Source organism: Sinocyclocheilus anshuiensis, unplaced genomic scaffold (genome assembly GCF_001515605.1).
Source record: "Sinocyclocheilus anshuiensis isolate Anshui unplaced genomic scaffold, SAMN03320099.WGS_v1.1 scaffold532, whole genome shotgun sequence".
NCBI classification, from domain to species: Eukaryota; Metazoa; Chordata; class Actinopteri; order Cypriniformes; family Cyprinidae; genus Sinocyclocheilus; species Sinocyclocheilus anshuiensis.
Window position 1 is genome coordinate 945,826 of NW_015555819.1, and position 19,825 is coordinate 965,650.

At 39.0% G+C, this 19,825-nt stretch overlaps 2 protein-coding genes across 2 annotated transcripts in view; both read left to right on the forward strand.

The window, feature by feature from the left end:
- LOC107675293 (harmonin-like) overlaps nt 1-13,996 on the forward strand; it is a 22,512-nt gene extending 8,516 nt beyond the window's left edge. The window contains exons 5-21 of the mRNA XM_016469592.1: nt 709-817; nt 1,097-1,121; nt 1,230-1,287; nt 1,871-1,974; nt 2,232-2,316; nt 2,410-2,469; nt 2,564-2,620; nt 2,989-3,131; nt 3,338-3,403; nt 3,793-3,938; nt 4,204-4,235; nt 10,955-10,996; nt 11,136-11,189; nt 11,278-11,377; nt 11,635-11,744; nt 12,419-12,474; nt 13,773-13,996. Of these exons, the coding sequence (XP_016325078.1) occupies nt 709-817; nt 1,097-1,121; nt 1,230-1,287; nt 1,871-1,974; nt 2,232-2,316; nt 2,410-2,469; nt 2,564-2,620; nt 2,989-3,131; nt 3,338-3,403; nt 3,793-3,938; nt 4,204-4,235; nt 10,955-10,996; nt 11,136-11,189; nt 11,278-11,377; nt 11,635-11,744; nt 12,419-12,474; nt 13,773-13,785 (1,260 nt within the window). The 3' untranslated portion in view covers nt 13,786-13,996. The remainder of the gene's footprint in view (nt 1-708; nt 818-1,096; nt 1,122-1,229; nt 1,288-1,870; nt 1,975-2,231; nt 2,317-2,409; nt 2,470-2,563; nt 2,621-2,988; nt 3,132-3,337; nt 3,404-3,792; nt 3,939-4,203; nt 4,236-10,954; nt 10,997-11,135; nt 11,190-11,277; nt 11,378-11,634; nt 11,745-12,418; nt 12,475-13,772) is intronic.
- LOC107675294 (WAS/WASL-interacting protein family member 3-like) lies at nt 5,376-9,102 on the forward strand. Its single transcript, XM_016469593.1, has 3 exons — nt 5,376-6,426; nt 6,812-6,865; nt 7,750-9,102. The coding sequence occupies exons 1-3, from the start codon at nt 5,791-5,793 to the stop codon at nt 7,948-7,950; spliced, it is 891 nt and encodes a 296-aa protein (XP_016325079.1). The 5' UTR covers nt 5,376-5,790; the 3' UTR covers nt 7,951-9,102.
- Nucleotides 13,997-19,825: the final 5,829 nt, after the last annotated feature.

A 19,825-nucleotide genomic window follows, 5' to 3' on the forward strand; every position in this document is an offset into this window, starting at 1 on the left:
AGGCATGACGAAGCAGATATCGTCCTCTTTTGGAAGACCAAACAAAGTAGTTTCGCTTTCACAACGAAGCACACAGCATCTTCACGACATGGCGGCGGTGGCAACAACAATACTACAGCGAGAATAAAAGTTACGCCTTCTTTCTTTGAGTGAACATTTGGGCGCCGTTATGCAAATCTTCCCACATAGTGATGTAGACATGTGGGGGCGTGTTAGAACGAGCTGTTTTAGGTAGGCGTGGTTGACTCTTAACTTTTATAAAGAATATCTCTTTGGATTTGAGACTTTAGTCTTTGCAACTTTACAGATTTCTTTATGCACCAAGAGCTTGTAACACTCCAAAGAGAAAGGAAAAATTGAAATCGCATCATATGACCCCTTTAAACATTCGAATTAAAGAGTAATTTACAATGGCTGCACAAAAAACATGACCAGTGCATGTTCTCTCCACTAGGTAGCGCAATAAGCCGTCCTCTGATTCCAAACACACTTTACTTGTCCATTACTGTAATCTTCATGATTAATGTTTGTCCTGCAGATAAAGTCAAAGAATTCAAATGCAGCCCTTGTGTTTCTATAGTGCAAAATGTGTCTATTCTGGCTATAATTAAATTGTTATTGGTATTTTTAGTACTAAATATTTATAAAAATGTTAAATGACATATTTTACATATTTTATATGAATGTGGTTTGCTGTGTTTTCTTCAGGTTGGCGATGAGATTGTGCGTATTAATGGCTACTCCATCTCCTCCTGCATTCATGAGGAGGTCATCAATCTCATTAAGACCAAGAAGATTGTGTCTCTGAAAGTCCGCCGTAAGATTTTACAGTTTTCTATTGTCATTTGCAGAGCTGAATTTATTAGTTAGAGCAAAAATGAATTGCCTCTAATTCCACTGGGCTTAATTAATCGATTTAGCTCTTAGTTGTAGCGATTTAATCACAGTTGATTCACAGTTGAGCAGTTCATTAGGAAACTGTCTTCCTTCAGAGAATTAATTATTGGGATTGCCCTTAGCTAAATATATTCATTATTAATTATTCATTATTTATTTATGTTTTTTAATTATTGCCATTGTGACACTCTCTTCACAGACTTGGGAATGATTCCTGTCAAGAGGTAATTTAGTTAGTAATTATACAGTATTTTCTGATATGTGGAATAGCTTTTATTAATGTTCTCTCTTTCCATAATGATATTGCTAAATTATACATTTGCCATAATCAGCTCCTCTGAAGACCCTCTGAAGTGGCAGTTTGTGGATCAGTTTGTGTCTGAATCAGGGGTAAGAGTTTCCTCCTCGCGGCATCCTATTTTAAAGCAGCTCAAGTTGTGTCATTTGCAGAGCTGAATTTATTAGTTAGAGCAAAAATTAATTGCCTCTAATTCCACTGGGCTTAATCAATCGATTTAGCTCTTAGTTGTAGCGATTTAATCACAGTTGATTCACAGTTGAGCAGTTCATTAGGAAACTGTGTCTTCCTTCAGAGAATTAATTATTGGGATTGCCCTTAGCTAAATATATTCATTATTAATTATTCATTATTTATTTATGTTTTTTAATTATTGCCATTGTGACACTCTCTTCACAGACTTGGGAATGATTCCTGTCAAGAGGTAATTTAGTTAGTAATTTATACAGTATTCTCTGATATGTGGAATAGCTTTTATTAATGTTCTCTCTTTCCATAATGATATTGCTAAATTATACATTTGCCATAATCAGCTCCTCTGAAGACCCTCTGAAGTGGCAGTTTGTGGATCAGTTTGTGTCTGAATCAGGGGTAAGAGTTTCCTCCTCGCGGCATCCTATTTTAAAGCAGCTCAAGTTGTTTTTTATTTAGTCCTGTTTTATTGTTTTGTTTCAGGAGAAAAAGACTAGTGTGGCTGGTTTGGCTTCGGTTGGAGGGAAAGAAATCAAGGAAAAGAAAGTTTTCCTTAGTTTGGTGGGCACCAAAGGCATGGGAATCAGGTAAGAGAGAGATTTGTTTATTATAACTATATACACGGCTACAGCACACAGATTAACTACATTGAAAATTATAATAAAAACCTTTATTTACTGGAATTGTGCCCCCAAATATTAAGTACACTGCATTTGTCTTTGTACTGAAATGCTGTTGTTTCTTTGGTGTCTTCACAAAAGCCTACTTTGAAAGCTACTTTAATTAGCTTAATCTTGTGACAAAGAATGAATTCCTAAATATGTCTTTTGACTGTCCATTATAGCATATCTAGTGGACCAACACAGAAACCAGGCATCTATGTGAGCAATGTGAAGCCGGGTTCAGTCTCCGCTGAAGTGGGCTTACAGGTCATTTCATTTAAGTCCCAGATTGAACTGCATTAACAGACCATTACTGTTTGATTTTAGCATAGTAACTCTCTACTATGTGTGTGGTTGTAGGTTGGCGACCAGATTGTGGAGGTCAATGGGGTGGATTTCACCAACCTGAGTCATCATGAAGTGAGCAGGATCTTGCTGAAAATGTCAAACAGCGAATTAAGAACCTCTGCATATTTAAACTGGTAACCGTGTTGGCTAATGTGTGTGTTTTCAGGCAGTGCGCGTGTTAAAGAGCAGCAGGAGTCTAACCATCACTGTCCTCACTGGAGCTGTAAGTTCACTGAGAGCCCACTAATACATTTCTGCCGTCAGAACATCTCAAAGACCCACCGCAATGCTTTTATCTCTCCTTGAGGGGCTGTATGGAAAAGAAAACCATTTGCTTAGTATAGAGCTGTTTTAACTGCCAGCTGTATATGAGGCAATACGTTGTGGAGATGTTGTTTGTATTGTACTGTAAACCTCTTGTTTGTCTTTAAATGGTACTTTTGCACTTTAGAGATGGTAATAATGAAGAAGTTTCACAACATAAGCTTTTTTGCTTCACATCTGAGATCTGTAGAAGATATAATGGATTGTACGGGTGTATTTGTGCACATATTTCTGTGAAAGTATTGATTTGTCTACTGTATGTTTCAGGGAAGAGAGCTGTTTATGACGGATGAGGAGCGGCTGGCGGCTGAAGCTCGTCGTGAGCTTGAAAGACAAGAGCTAATGCATCAGAAGAGAGTGGCATTAGAGACCAACAAAGTCATCAAAGAACAGCAGGAGAAAGAGCGCCAGTCAGTGAAAAAAAAACATACACAAGCAGATAAAGCTACTTTACATTGATGCATAATTTCTTAAAATGTACCTTTTATTATAAAAATATTGGGTACTGTTCTCTTGTGGTTAAAACAAAAATAAGTATCTGATGAAAAGGTGACAGATAATTAAAATTCCTGCATTAAATCTGCATGAAAATGTTCATATGTGCAATATTTTGCAGGAGGAAGATGGAGGTATCACAGAAGACTGCAGAGGAAGAAGAACGCTATCGCAAAGAGATGGAGAGGTAACACGTGTAATGTTGCCAAGCAAAAACATCTTCAAAGTAAATAGACCTCAGAAGGCAGAGTAGAGCAAATTGATGTTGATGAAAGCAGAGCTGTGAGGAATGGAAGTACAGATTGTTCTATATGTACTATACTGTAGGTCTAGTTTTCACAGCCTATTGGTTTTGGTCCAGTGGAAATGCGTTAAAATTTGTTGTATAATAAAGATGACAGTGAGAAAATTCAATTTGAACAAATTTAATTTATTGTTAAATGCAAAAGAGGTCAACTTCTTGTCATTTTTGTTGAGTGTTTTGATGTTGATTCCAAATATATATATCGTCTCAGAAATTATTTAGCAGGCTTGTCAGGATAGATGTCCATTGAATGTATGTGTCGTGTGTCTCAGAATTGAAGCCGCGGAAAAGAAGCACCACAAAGAGTGGGAAGAAGATTGGGGTTCCAAAGAAAAATCCAAATCTCCTTCCCCCTCCCCCTCTCCCTCACCCCCACCACCTGCACGTAATGCACCTTCACCCAAACCCAAAACGTCCAGTAAGTTGACAATACCTACAAAACATCTCCATGAACTTTGAACGCCTCTGTAGAACTACATTATTCTCTAAAGATCAAACAACATGTTACCCTTTCCCAAAAGGTACCCATAATGCACTTTGCATTGATGTTGCTACTTTCTCCTCTGCATGAACAGATGTGCATTTATGTTGGGAATGCATCATCTCTTTGTGTGATCTTTGTCTTTCTGTCTGATCTTTTACCTTCTTGTTGTGCCTTGTTTATCAATTCCTGGTTCCATCAGCTGCTGAGTCTGATGAAGAAGAGATCGGAGAAGTAAGTAAAGAATTCAGATGGCTTTACAGACAAAGACTTCCTTTGACAAACTTACCCTTTTTCGAGACACTTCAACTGCATGTAGACTATCTTCCTTGTTATTTTGTTTGGTTGGATCTTTTGGTAGCTTTTAGATGGATGAATCTGCAGAATACACCATATCATGGTTGAGTTTTTGCATTGGACTTAATGTATCATTCTTACTCTCTTAGCATTCGGTTGGTTCTACCGTTACGAAGGAAAGTTGCCTACACTCAAAAAGGTACTCTGTGTGTGCAAGCATGTTGTGCTTGTTTGGTGTGCTAGAACTATGGAATATGTTGTTCATCTTGGAGATATGCCCGAAGTTATGGTTTGCATGGAAGTTGGATTGACCTTGGTGCAAAGTCCACCAGGTGTTCTCAAATCACTTTGGATATTTAGAAAGGAAAAGAGACCAAAAAGAAGAAGAAGATGTCCAAGACTGACACTCTCCCAGCTGAGAAAAAGAACAAGAAAGAGATGGAGTTTGAGCTGAAACTTGCAAAGGAGAAGGAAGAGATACTTGAGCGAGAAAAGCAGATGAAAATCAGCAGACTTCTTCAAGAGGTATCAGACTTTTTCCAGTGAGGTTACAGGAGGGTTTTCTGACTCAGATTGTACTCCTTGTTTAAAGGGTTAGTTCACCCGAAAATGAAAATTCTGTCATTAATTACTCACCCTCATGTCGTTCCAAACCAGTAAGACCTTCGTTCATCTTCGAATCACAAATTAAGATATTTTTTAGCGTTATTTTTAGTGTTGTTTATGTTCAGTAGAATGCTGAACGTAAACAACGCTGATTACGTTGATTACGTTTTGGGGTACTCTCCAAAATGGCGGAAGACAATAACTCGGGGAGAAGAATTGTTGAATAAATTATGTTATTATTGTTTTCTTTGCGCACAAAAAGTATTCTCGTAGCTTTGTAAAATTACGGTTGAACCCCTGATGTCACATGGACTATTTTACCGATGTCCTTGCTACGTTTCTGTGTGTTGATCATGGTAATATCCTTTCTGTCTATGGAGGGTCAGAGAGCTCTCGGATTCCATCAAAAATATCTTAATTTGGGTTCCGAAGATGAATGAAAGTCTTAGGGGTTGGAATGACATGAGGGTGAGTAATTAATGACAGAATTTTTCATTTTAGGGTGAATTATCCCTTTTTAATTGTGTGTAATTGATTCCGTCTCCTTGGCACTTGACCTTTATTGCACGAATGTACCCATGTGAACAGTTGTACCCTTTCCAGTGGCAGTCCAGCAAGTTCTCATTGGTATATCAAAGTTTCCATGTTTGGATGTGGCTTTACTAATTCAACCAGGTGTCAGAAACTGAGAGGGAAGATCTGGAAGAGTCGGAGAAGGTGCAGCATTGGGTGGAGAGGCTCTGTCAAACCAGATTAGAGCAAATCTCCTCAGTTGAAAATGATTCTTCAGAGGTAAAATCTGTCCAGTTCAAATCCTGATGTGTGCTGGTCTTCTAGTCCATAGTTTGTTCATTCAGAGTTCTAAGCAATTAAAATGTAACTTCAGATGTCTCCAACCCGTTCCCCTGCATCAACTGGTCCCACCAATCGGAGGTTCCCTGGAGGCTTGACCTTGGCCACTACTGACCTTGATGACATCAACTTAGATGATGTGGACCAGAGTCTAAGGCAACCTTTGAAAAGACTTTCCCCAACCCCACCTACATCCAACCAAGCTCCCCCTCCCTTACCACTCCCTCCACCCTCACCCCGTCTTTACCACACATCCAACCATCGGCCTCCTTCTCCAAGAACACAGCTCCCAATGCAACCCAGTCCTAGACCAGCCCCTCAACGCCCACCTTCTCCACCAGCCTCAAGGGTACCCCTTTCCTCAATAGGTCGTAGCCGACAACCTCCTGCCACCCCACTATTCTCCTCCAGGGGTCTGTCCACATCTCAGCCACCTCCCCCGCCACCACCTCCTCCACCACCACCGCCTCCTCCTCCACCACCTCCTCCACCCCTGCACATGGAGGACAAGTACCATGTAGGGTCGTCCAACTATCCCCGCTCCCCAAGCTTATCTGAACAGGGAAGAAGGTTTGGGGACAATGGTTACCGACAGAGAGGGGGCTTCCACTCCACCATTCCCAGTGATCTCTCACACCCACCCAGCCCGAAGTCTGACCACAACCTGACGGTTAGCATAGTTAATGCATTTGGCAGTGTGAGAATTGATTATGTATGTTGTATAGGGGTGGGAATCTTTAGGCACATCACATTTAAATCCAATTCGATTCCAAAATTGATTCCATGTCACACGAATATTGCTGTCTTCACTGAAGTGAACACTGCAATCTACCTGTTTTTTTTACCCACCTCTTATGTTGTACATACATGCGTGTATGCCTTAAGTGTGGTGTTTTTCAGATGAGGTTAACCATTAGTAGTTTATTATAGTTATTTGTCAGGAAACAGATAATCATTTTGGGAAAAAAGCATGCTGTCATTCGGTTTGATGATCTTGAAGTGGTAGTGATTCCTATCACTGTTAGACTGTTGAATACTTTATCCTTGTGACTCAGGTGATGAGAAACACATCTCATGCTAGCAGGATATCCACCTCTAATAATCCACTGGTGAGTCCTCAGTTTGTAAATGGTACATGCTGCTCTGGGTCTTCTGCTCCATTTTTAGCACAAATCAGACTTGCCATGCTTGTGTAACATCTCATTTAATGTCAGCTTAATGCAAACTAGCATCTCTTTGAAGAGAAAATATCTTCCAACAGCTCTCCATGTCTATATTTGGAGATTACTCTGGCACAACCTACAGGAAGTGCATTTCTACTTGAATATAGTTGGCACATATCTTATACGCTCTCAAAAAATAGAGTACTGTCACTGGGGCGGTACCATTTCATTAGGTACCAATATGTGCACTTCAGGCACTAATATGTTCCTTTAAGGTACTATGTACGTACCATTTAGGGGTAAATAAGGTATAAATATGTACCTTTTCACCTGTGGGGGGAGGGGGAGTTATAAAACCGTAACTCTTTTAACTGTTTTATAGATATGCATACCTCCTCTATGCTTAGGATTAACTTGGGCAGTAATATAATTTAAAAAGCCATTTCACAGAACAGTCATCATTACTAGAAAGATAATGACTGACATTTTGCATGAAAATCATCTTTTGTTGAACATGAAAGCTGCAGTTCAGTATTTATGCTATATGAAGGGTTCCTAAAGTCTTGTGCTGTGTGGTTTAGATTGCGTAACTCTTGAAAGTAGATCGTGCCCTGACCTTAAGTTTGTGTGCCTTACTGCTAACCTCTACATAGCAAATTGCTCCCAGCCCTATTTTGCATGAAAATCATCTTTTGTTGAACATGAAAGCTGCAATTCAGTATTTATGCTATATGAAGGTCTTGTGCTGTGTGGTTTAGATTGCGTAACTCTTGAAAGTAGATCGTGCCCTGACCTTAAGTTTGTGTGCCTTACTGCTAACCTCTACATAGCAAATTGCTCCCAGCCCTCCAAACCAGCGGAGACAGATCAACCCTGTCATGTCCAAACCCGTCATGCTACCAAGTCAGACCTCACATAGACCCACACTTCACTCTGAGACCATGGTAAGATGGCAAATACCCATGTGTGTACGTGCGATGATGATGCATGCATACGATACACATTGGTTGGATTGCTGTTTGACTCACTGATTGTAATGAGGTTTTTTCAAACTCAAGAGGAACAAACAGATGTTGCTTTTACTGATTGCACTGATTAAGAAGGCGGAAACAGAAGGACAGAAGGGGAGAGAGGTGAAATGGAGATTTTTTTTTTTTATCTGCGTACACCATGAGACTTTCAGCATTAAAATGTCTTTGATTGATCGACCTGACAGACCTAGACCTGCTGTCCCCTTCTTCCTCCAGATAGTCAGTCCTGCTCCATCACATCACAAAAGAAGCTAATCGCTCTGCCCTGTCCTTGTGCCTCCTTAATTAAATAAATGGGTGCTTGCCAATTTTGTGGTTGTTTTAGAGGGGTAACAAGAAGGGCAAGAAAGGACAAGACCTTGTTGCCTTAATGTGTCTCTTCAGCCTTTATGTATTATTGTTAAAGGTTTTTGCTGAGGCTCAGGGTTAGAGATTTGATCAAGATAACAGTTTTTTTTTTTAATCACTAGGATCCATTTCTCAATACTTAGGTCACCACACCTCACCTCACTTCACATAGTGAGCACAACAGACATCTATGTGGGCTAAACTGTGGACCATTTCCATTGTTTCGGCACAAAATACATTAAATTACTACATTTTTAAATTGCATAAATTGTCGACCTATGCTATTGTTATAGAAGATTAAATTGATGCGTATGAAGTGTTTTGGTAGTTGTAGTGCGTATTAGATATGAAATATACTGCTATGAAAGTTGGTAAGGAGAACTGTGTGAAGAGTTTTGAAAAAGTGACCAAAGTATTTGCCTAGTGATTATAAAAATAATGTAACCTTTGCTAAAGCCTAATGATCGGTCTTATTTTTTTCACGCTAATATAAAGAATCATGTGTCCTTTCTCTCAAAGGATCCAATACTCTATCACCTCACCATCTTTACTGCACTCTATGCAATGGGAAATCAGTGCAATCGTTGTATTTGTAAAGCTCACAGACACCTGAATTCATAGATAATTTACCACACTGAGGGCAATCTTTTTATGGCATGTGATGAGTGCAAGCATTTAGTGTGTGTGTGTGTTATTGTGCTGTGTTTTTAAGAGCCAGTCATAAATATGTGTTTCAGCCCCCAGAGATGCTCAAACGGATGGTCACGTACAACACGTCCTTTAAATCCAGCAAAAAACAAGTAACTGCCATCATTACTTAGTTACAACACCTCTCTTTTCTTTGAGTGAAGTCTCAGCTGTTTGAGTGTGTATATTACATTTCTAACAATATTTCCCCGGAGGATATTGGTCAGATGTATCCTTGACGCAATTTAAAACTAGTTCCCTTTCAATACTCGCATTGTGTCAGTTGTTGATGCTTTGGGGAAACTCAATTTCTCTGACATACTGAAGCTCAATTCAGTGTTCATTGAATCATGTTTATGCATGTGCATGAACAAATGGCTTTTCAGCCCACCAAAACAAGTGAAGCCATTCATTTATATAAGTTGGTGCTGGATGCCATTTCATCAGACTCTTTCTCCTTCAGTGCGAAGATCATCTCCTTGCTGACTCCAAAGACAAATAAGAATATGAAGAAGCCTTCCTGCTCGTCATGGAAGAGCCCCAGCAGCAGATTATGGCTCTGACTGCGGTCTCAGCTGAGTACAGCGCAAAAGGATTCCCTGGTACTGGTTTCCCACAAGGACCAGCACCCCTCGTCATGTGGTCTATACGGCATGACTTAGTGGTTTTGGCCTAGTCAGCCTAAAACCTGACTCTTCTCGCCTTTAAGCAATTCTGCCCCAGTATGGGCTTTTAGCAGTTTATCTAGGGCCCTCATTCCCGACTGCCCATAGGCTGGGCTTGCAGGGTGGGTTCTTCATTCTGTGCTTGTAGCATGGCGCTATAGGATTGCATTCCCCAAAGTGTCAGCAACTGACCCAGTGCAAGTAAACTGTACTGAAAGGGAACCGAGATTACGTTACGTACCGAGTAGTGTAGATTTTATTCTGTTCTGTTCTGGTAAATGTCTACTTAATTTCTTGTGTTTAACATTTATGTTGTAAACATCTCTTTAATACTCAAGGACATCAGGTGTATGATTGCAATATTGTGCTTATTTCGGTTAAGACATTATATTTTCACCTTTCCATCGTACTGAACTGGTCTTTCAGTCACACTTATATATTCTCATGCAATCTTGTTTGCTGTGAAAGCAGCCTTTAAGTGGATCTAATATGCACTGCACAAATGGGAGACTCCAACTGAAGGTTATATAATATTAGATTGCCTCTGCACCAAATGGAATCTCGGTGTACGTTTTCATCTTTTATGAGGGAGAGCATGACCAGAAGTCTGTGTTTTTCCATTTTGTTGGTTCTGTGGGGGTTAAATCTTAATTGATTATTTGTCTTGATGGAATGCCAGTGGTTTTGAGTGTGTAGCGAATGGGGAAAAGCCTTTATATTGTATGTAAACATCATTGCAGATCCAGAACCAACTGGAAAGCTACCAATGGATCCAACAAAGCAAACACATCCTTTCTCAGTATTAAATATGTTTACCATGTCGTACAGTACTGTAGAAAATTATGCAATGTGTTGTACTGTTTCTAATATCATGATACATCTGTTTATTGTCTTTATACAGTATATTGTTCAGATTTGTATTTAAAAAATAGTTGGTCACACATTTAATATATAAACATATCTCTAAAAAAAAAATACTATTAGATTGTTTACATGTTAAATGTTTTAAAGTAACTGAGTGCACCTTTAAAGATCAGATGCTTTTTATAGATTGATTTAATGGTCATGCCAAACTAATAAGGCATGTTTTTAAACACAGATCTGGCTTTGCCTTGAATAGTTTATTAAGAGTAAGTAGAAGCTGCCATTGATTGGAATAGAGATGACAATTAGTGTTCATTTGTCTTCTCTTTGAAAACAATGAGCACTAATTTGTTTCTGCTCAGTCCTCACTCCTCAGATTGCCACTTCACATTTTTACTGACTATACACACCACTGTCTGTTTCTGCTTTCTGTTTTACAGGGATTTCAAAAACATGTGGATGATTTTGATCCATATTCCATGGTACTGTAACTCTTCACATTAACAGTTTGTCTCTGTACCCATTTGCTATTTTTATATTGCATAGCACATATATTCCACACTCACTAAATGCTCCTCTTTGGAGTATTCCTTTCACCACATTTGCTCAAACTTTTAACAGTTCACGGCTGAGGAGATAGCTGGCAGAGATGTACGACTTTTGAGAATTAAGAAGGTAATTTAGGTAGAACAGAAATGTGAGCCACATATGTCATTGGACATTAAAAATTAAAGATTTGTTTTATTCTATACGCATTCTTTAGGAAGGGAAGCTTGATCTGGCCATAGAGGGAGGAATCGACTCCCCATTGGGAAAGATTGTGGTATCGTCCATCTATGAGGGAGGTGCGGCAGATAAACATGGTGAGTCATACAAACATAACGTATAATAGAGATTTGGGGCTAGGTTCTTTTGACTTTAAGGTTTTAGAAAACACCCCAAAAACCACAGCAACTGCTCAGAAACACTCTAAAACTGTCATGCAAATATCATGCAAAAATCTAGTTTAGCTCTCTACATTCATTAGTGATATTTATTATATTGACTTAAAAACATTTAGTTGTGTTTTAAAATGACCTGCTTTGTTTGTTACTGATATTTTTTGTACATGTTATCTCAGGTGGTGTCGTGTCAGGTGATGAGATCATGGCTGTGAATGCAAAGATCCTGACGGATGTGACTTTAGCTGAAGGACAAAACTCATTGGCTCAGGCTTGGAACAGTGGAGGGGTATGACTGGCATTACAATAAAACAACCTATCACTGTAAATCAGATGATCTGTCTCAACAGATTGTCCTGTGGTGAAGAAGGCCATACAACTCATTGGAGCCAAATGGTTTGCATTCTCTGCAGTGAATGGGTGCCGACAGAATGAGAGACCAAACAGCTGATAAAAACACAATAATCTACAAGTAGTCCACACAATTTCAGTTCATCAATTAACATCTAATGAAGCAAAAAACTGTGTTTGTAAGAAACAAATCCAATATTACGACATTTTTAACTTTAAACCGTTGCTTCTGGCTAAAAAACAAGCTAAAATACTAATATTAGACTACTGTAATATGTCATTTTATCATAGCCCATGTGCTCTTTCCTTGTTCTTCAAGATTTTACAGAAGAATCCACACACCTGGGTGACAGTTTGTGACTAATTTACTTTTTGATGAATTGTATGAATTTGTTCATTTTTATACAATCTGTTTACGCCCCAGTGAGTTTTTGGTTTAGGGTTGGACCTTCATGTTTAGTTTTTTTTAGTAAAAATTGTATGAACTGACCACAAATTCACTAAAATGTAAAATTGCTACATTTTCCCACAAGATTGGGTTGGAAGAACACTATCAAACATTAAAACCTTCATATGCATGTGCTTGACATTTTTCCATGCATGTTCTCGCAGGACTGGATTGACCTGGTCATCGCAGTGTCTCCACCGAAGGAATATGAAGATGAAGTGTACGTATAGTTGCATTGCTTCTTATAACACATGATATGTGACCGCACACAATGACAGCTCCACTGTCCCCCACATTCAATTTATTTCAGTGCATTATGTTGCTTGTCTCCTAACCCCCAATGAAAAAAAGCAGTCAGTGGTGTAAATGGCTCTCAGTAGTGAACCTGCCATCTGCTGTATGTCTTCAGCCCTAAAGCAGCATCAGTCAGACCCACTGCAAAGAAAAAGGTTTTCCAAGGCAGTGCCCCTGTGTACAGACAGGGCTACGTCCTTCAGATGAGGACCCCCCATGCCCTAACCTGATCGCCACTAGCCCAGTGGTAAAAGCCCCCCAAACCCATCCATACCATTCTGCAGTGTGCATCATGTACATGTGACAATCTCTTTGTCAATCTAGAAACCCACCCAGATGTTTTCAGTTGGGGATTTCCTCTGCTAATGATTCAGTTATGCAATAGTCAATACTCTTGTTGACAAGGCTATGCAGTCGTTCTGATTGATGTTGTTCAAAGGGACTGTTACATGTCATGACTCGTGCATTGATTATTGCTGCTTTGATCGGTTTTGCTACTGCATGTTACTGTAAATGTCTATAGCACTACTGTTTATGGATTCATGAAAAGATACTGCCATTGGTTCCCCAGAAACAATCTTTGAAACTAAAACAGTTGACGGATGAATACAGATGCTCATGAAAACAACATTTGTGTTTGAAAGCACTTATTGCTGCGCCACCGGTAATGGTGTGGTGGTTGCAGCAGATAGTAATTGTGCTTTTAAAAGGATAGTTCACCCAAAAATGCAATTCTGTTTTCATTTACTGACCTTCAAGTCATTCCAGACCCATAAGATTTTCATTCATCTTTGAAACACAAAAGGTGGATTTCTGTTTCCCCATTGAAAGTCCATTCCATTAAATGTCCATGAATCAAGCTGTTTAATCCAAGTCTTCTTAGGAGACACTATGTCATTATAAATGTATTTATTTGTGTTTTGAAGATGAATGAAAGTCTTATGGGTTTGGAATGACATGAGGGTGAATAAATGATGACAGAATTTTCATTTTTGGGTGAACTATTCTTTCGAGCATTATTTTCAAATTCTGTGAACCAATGGAGTGGCATATTCTTCTGTTTATTTATAGGTTTTATACATAGTAACCTGCTAATTTAAGTCTGTTTCTTTACTATGTGTGCAACCTTGTTTTCTTCAACCCTTGTGTGAATGTGCGATACCAACCCTCTCTTAAATATCTGTCAGATGAATTTGATTTTTATATTTGTCACTCTTTTTACAGGACATTCTTTTAAAAACCCACCATTGCATCAGTACAACGGACCACAGGGAGAATCAATAGCCATTCCTTAGTAGTAATTTTGCAAAAAGCAAATAATTTAGTATTTGTGTTGTAAATGAAGCAAATGCAGTTATTCACATCATTTATAAATGAGGCATCTGTGCTTTAGAATTTCTGTCTTTAGGCTATATTGTTGTAATTTGCTAAATAATAAACATGCATTAATAAAAATGTGTTTTTGCTTTGTTTTAAAGCCTTCTAATATGGTTTATAAAACGTGTTCTTCATTTCAAGCCATAAAAAGGAGAATTTATTCTGTGATGACGACATCCTCAGCTGTCCTGATTGGCTCATTTTCTCTTGCAATATCTCCAACACCTGTCAAATGATTAGTGGTCACTTAGTAACTGTTTTGTAGGATTGCTATCAGTCAAGGGCAGTAATAAGGTCCTTTCAATTCAGTCTCAACCACTTGTATTTAAGTGCAGGGCCAAACAGAACCACTCTATAGTTTCTCAGTTCTGGTCATTCACACTGACAGCAGAGTGCAGTGACAAAAAACCTGCACTCATTCATTTTCAATGTGTGATTTCCGGCAACACAAACACTTGTGATGCTATTTGGCCATGTCCCAATAATCACACAAAACGTGCATTCATGCTGTACCATTTGAACCATTCCATTCAGGTTTCACTGCTAATCATAGCACTGAGTATGTGTTGCTGAAAGTCTCCAAGGATATTTTACTTGCAGTTGATTCTGGTAAAACTGCTGTATTGGTGTTGCAAGACCTTACCACTGCCTTTGATACCATTGATCATAATATTCTTCTTTAGGTTTAGTTCATATCTTAAAGGTCCTTTTCTGTTGGATTAGTTTTTCTTATCCTCAGTGCCTATTATTAATGGAGTACCTCAGGGCTCCATTTTGGGTCCGCTTCTTTTTTAACTTATTTATATTACCTTTTGGAAATGTTATTATTTGGCACAATGTTTCTTTTCATTTTTAGGCTGATGATACTCAGATTTATTTGCCATTAAAATTTTAATAGTAAAAATATGTATTAATCATTTATTAATAAAAATGTAATAATACATTTGCCGTTATTTGCCTAGCATCTCCATTCGACCTTTGTCTTGACCTTCAACATTTTCCTCAAGAACATTAAGAAATGGTTGTCAAATAACTTTCTCCAACTTGATGAAGACAAAACTGAAATTATCTTTGGTCCCCCAAAATTGAAAGATGATCTTATTAGGGAGTTTTGTATTCATTTTCCTGTAATTTTTTCAAAGGTAAGAAACTTGGTGTCATCTTGGATTCAGAATTTTGCTTAACCAAGCAAATCAATTATTTTGTACAAATTATTTCCAAACATAAACCATTTTTTGTCTTTTAAAGATTTGGAGAAGGTTATTCACACTTTCATTACATCATGTTTAGACACTGTAACTCATTGTATTTGGGTCTTCCTCATTCATCCCTTGTTCACCTCCAGATGCATCAGAATGCTGCTGCAAGCCTGTTGACCAGTGCAAAGAAATATGACCCTGTTACCCACATCAGTCCATTGGTTCCTGGTCCATTTTAGGATTCAATTTAACATTTTTTCCATTACCATTTAAAAAAATAGGCTGAAAGCATATCTTTATTCCCAGACACTTTAAGTTGTCCTATTGTTTTTATTATTTTATATTTTATGTTTATGTTTATCTCTTTTTTTTATTCTGTTGGACTTGGGTTTTTCTCTGTTGAGCACTTTAGTCAGCTTCGCTGTGTTTAAATGTGCTATATAAATAAAATTTACCCACTTTCTTGCCAAGCAATACTGTTCTTAGTCTGAAAAATGTCAAAGCTTAGTATAACTATAAAACGTCTCAGGTTACGTATGTAACCATAACTGCGTCCTCTAGGGTCGCTATGGGGATATACAAGAAGAGGATGATGTGTAATCCCGGCACCCTTTTATACTGTATTGCGCAGGGTAATGACGTCATAGGCTGTCGCCGGCCAATGTCATTGTCGTTTTTAGATATATGCTTCAGACACCGGTCACACTGAAGGCGTTCCCCATAGCGACCCTAGAGGACGCAGTTCGAAGTTTCCTTGGAAGGGAACCCCTCCAGTATCACACAAAGGAATTCTCCATGGAGGAAGGGGCAAAAATGCCTCCTAGTCAATGTAAGAGACTGATAGACAATTATAAGAAACGCTACAGAAGAAGTAATTTCTCCCAATGTCGACCAGTTAGTAAACATAGGGGTGTACTTATTCCACAGAAGACTCAGGGGAGTGCATGCCAAGCACCAAGGCGAGCACCAAGTACCAACTCTACCATAGCAATGGGAGCCATCCCTTGGATGCATCAGCGGCTGTCAGTGACACTATCCCCTTCGGTCAAAGGCCTGAGCTACACACCAAAAATAACTTGCAAAGCAAAAGAGAACCCGGTCCCAGGGCAGAGCTCAAAGGCTTGGAATCAGATAGCATAGTGATTCCTTTAAGGGGATATTTCCAACCATCTAGGTTTCATCATATTACCAGACCCTGGCCTGTCAAATAGGGGGACTAATACATCTACCCCTAATTCTCCCAGGGGGACTCCTCGTAGAATCTCTCTCACCAGATTCCTCGAGCTGGTAGCAAATACCCCCGCAGTCAGATGGGAGACTTTAATGGTATCACTAAAGATACATATGAAGAGTGGGGCCCAAGGCGAGAACCAGGACCTGAACAACTCTGAGAAAGGGTATGATGCTGGCAGCAAGAAACCCTCACCGTAAAATTTTGACAGGCCTTACCATAGATATGGATTTTAGAAAGTGCACAGAATGCTCAGTGTGTGCACTTACCATAAACATGGATTTTAGAAAGCACTCAGTGCCATTGTGGAGGCCATAAAGAGGCCTAGCGACCTGTATGACTGCCTTATGGAGCTTCTTTGCACCTAAGGACCTCTACTCCTGGATTAAGAAAAGGACTCACATACTTGACCCTTGTGCATAACAGCTCCTGAGAGCAACATGCTCAAGATGACCCATCAAGCCACGGAGGGGCACTATTGCTCACAGTCCAACAGGGGGCCAAAAGGAAGGAATAGCAACCTGGTATGACTGCTTCACAGGCTCAAGGGAGCAGAGTACTCAACTCTCAGAGTGAGAGGAGAACTCATATGCTTGGAAATGCGCATGATGGGGCACCAGAAGTGGCGTAGTCATAGGAGGCTAGGGCTGGGTATCGTTCAAAAGTTTTAGATAACGATACCGATATCGTTCCTGAACGATACCGACTTCGATACCTTGAATCGCTGTGTTCTCTCTTCCATGATCGCTGCTCTGACAGAGGTAATAACATATTTAATTTCAGGAACATTACATGGCCAAAAACACAGATTAGATGGCAATTGGAAGTTATTACAAAAACTCAAAGGTGGTTTAAAGTGAGTTATATGTAAAAGAGGATACAAATCTTATTTATTGTCTTATGTAGCATGATGCTACAGTGTGCATGAATGGTCACATAACACGCTTTCGGTCGTGTAGTATGAATGAACGGACGTCTGAATATGATCGGAACTCCACGCAGAATGACTTCTGGTCTGTCGCTTGTCGTTTGTCGGAGATAGTGGAAAGCCGGCTTGAAACACAGTGGAAATGCCAGTATGACGAGGATCGTTTTCATTTTAAAACAAAAACGCACCAGTGTAAATGTAGTCTTACATCTAAGGGGGCTGGGACGCATTCACACTACAGCCTCACGTGTGCGCCACATCTCCAAGTGTAGCTAGTGTAGGTGTGAACTAGTAGGTGTGTTCGACTTGGCGCGAACCGACTGTGCAGACCGATCAGTGTATTACAGTACCATGAGCGCTATAGAGAGCAGACTGCTCCGTGTGCTTTCTAATCGCTCTTGCGGATGTCAAACACTGATCAATCTGCGCCGCTCCACTTCTAGTCGAACACACCGGCTAGTGCTGCAGGCTTATTGGCTCACTGACGCTGATAAGATTAACCCCTTAGGTATCGAAATTTGGTAACAAACGACGAGATGTTTTTCGATACTGGATGGTATCGAGGCAATTCAGTCGGTGCCTAAAAAGTATCGAACTCGATACCCAGCCCTATAGGAGACCCTCCAATTGAGGGGAGCACCACCAACTCAACCATAAAGGCAGTCACATGATGGGAGCTCCGGGGATCAGCATGCTCATAAGTGACCCTGTAATGATGGGTGCATTGCCAGGCTCAAACACTGAGGCAGCCGTCAGGGAGGCTCAATTAACCTGGTATGGGTGCCTCACGAAGCTCAAGGGAGTGGAGTACTCAACTTTCAAAAATCAGAGGGGAACTCAAACACTCACCTTGGGAGCAGCATGCTCATAGGCGACCCTCTAGAGTGAGGGGAGCACTGCTAAGCTCAACCATTTGTTGTAGCCACTTACCCTGTAACTAAATGGAATAAGAGGGGAATAAGCACCGCTTTAAATTACAGCCCACAAATGTTGTATTTACACTGTAACTACATGGAACAAGGAGGTAACAAGCACCACTTTAATTTACAGACCGCAACTGTTGTATTTTCACTGTAACTACATGGAACAAGGGAGGAACAATGTGGTGCGGGAGCAATACAAGACGGTTTCCCATCCACTGTAAAGTTTTTTTTGCTAAGTCCAACTTTTATCACAATACAGTTGTTTTCCTACAGTGAAAATGGAACATGAAGACATACATTAGAAAATGTTATTTTTATTTGAAAATGTTTTTTTTCTTTATTAAAACATTGTTGTGGATGTAGCATTAGATTAAAATCAGGCACAGAAATTATTAAAAACACAATCACAATGTAAAAATGGTTTGTTGTTTTAACTTAAATTATGTAGCCTAACCTGCTTGCCTTAATATTTTGAGTTCATTTAAACTAAAAATTTGAGTTGATGCATAGAAAGAGATTAGATTATTCAGCAGAAACTCATCTGAACACATTTGTGAATCTAAGCTGATTTGACACAAGATTTTTTTAAAGTTATGACAAATCATGAATGTATCATAATATCATGTGGAGTTATTTGTACTAAAATGACCCAGCAGCTTATTGATACACAACTGACATTTATAGCAAAGGGATCTGTGGTTTTTGATGTCACTTTGAATTACAGAAGTGGCAAAATCCTCCTTTTTTTAAATAGGACCCCAAAAATAAATGTTTTAATGGTAACTATACAAACAATATATTGAATATTTTTGTAGTCATACCCTCATTGGTGGCTGAGCCCCCCTAAAATTGAAGTCTTAGTCCACTCCCTTGCCTTATATTAAATACTTACAATGGAAAATTTAAACTTTAAAATTCATGTTTGTATTTTACTTGTGCTGCACAAAAAAAATAAATAAATAAATAAAAAAACATGGTAAACTGTCATGATCAGTGCATCTTGTCTAAACTAGGGGGCACAATATACCTTCTTAAATTCTGCCCATCCTCTGATTCCAAACACACTGTTCTTGTCCTCTCCTGTAATCTCCATTATTAATGTGCTGCAGTTAAAATCAAAGAATGTATCCCATATGGCATCCAAATGCAGCCCAGGTCTTTCTAGCACAAACTGTGCTAACTTTGAAATGTGAAAATTTTTTATTGCTGTTAAATTGTTATTGCTATTTTTTTAGTAATAAATTAATACTTTTAAAGTAATATTAATGTGGTCCTGATTTGCTGTGTTTGTGTCAGGTTGTTGATGATATTGTGCATATTAATGTCTACTCCATCATCATTGTCATCAAGATCAAATAGACTGTCTCTGAAAGTCTGCCGTTTTACATGGTAATCTGCAGCGCTGACTTCGAATTAGAGCAATTACTAATTAGAGCAAAAAGTAATTGCCTCTAATTCTACCGGGGTTAATTAATTTATTTATCTCTCAGTTGCAGCGAATTAATCATTGTGATTTGAATTGTGAATTGAATTGAGCAGTTAATTAAGAAACAGTGTCTTCCCTCATATGAGTTCATTATTGGGATTGCCATTATCTAAATGTATTAATTATTAATTAT

Excerpts from the sequence above, each read along its gene's own strand:
- LOC107675294 (XM_016469593.1), top strand. The coding sequence starts at position 5,791 with ATGTCTCCAACCCGTTCCCCTGCATCAACTGGTCCCACCAATCGGAGG. Across the intron at positions 6,427-6,811 it reads AGTCTGACCACAACCTGACG|GTGATGAGAAACACATCTCA; the intron begins GTTAGCATAGTT and ends CTTGTGACTCAG. Across the intron at positions 6,866-7,749 it reads CCACCTCTAATAATCCACTG|CAAATTGCTCCCAGCCCTCC; the intron begins GTGAGTCCTCAG and ends ACCTCTACATAG.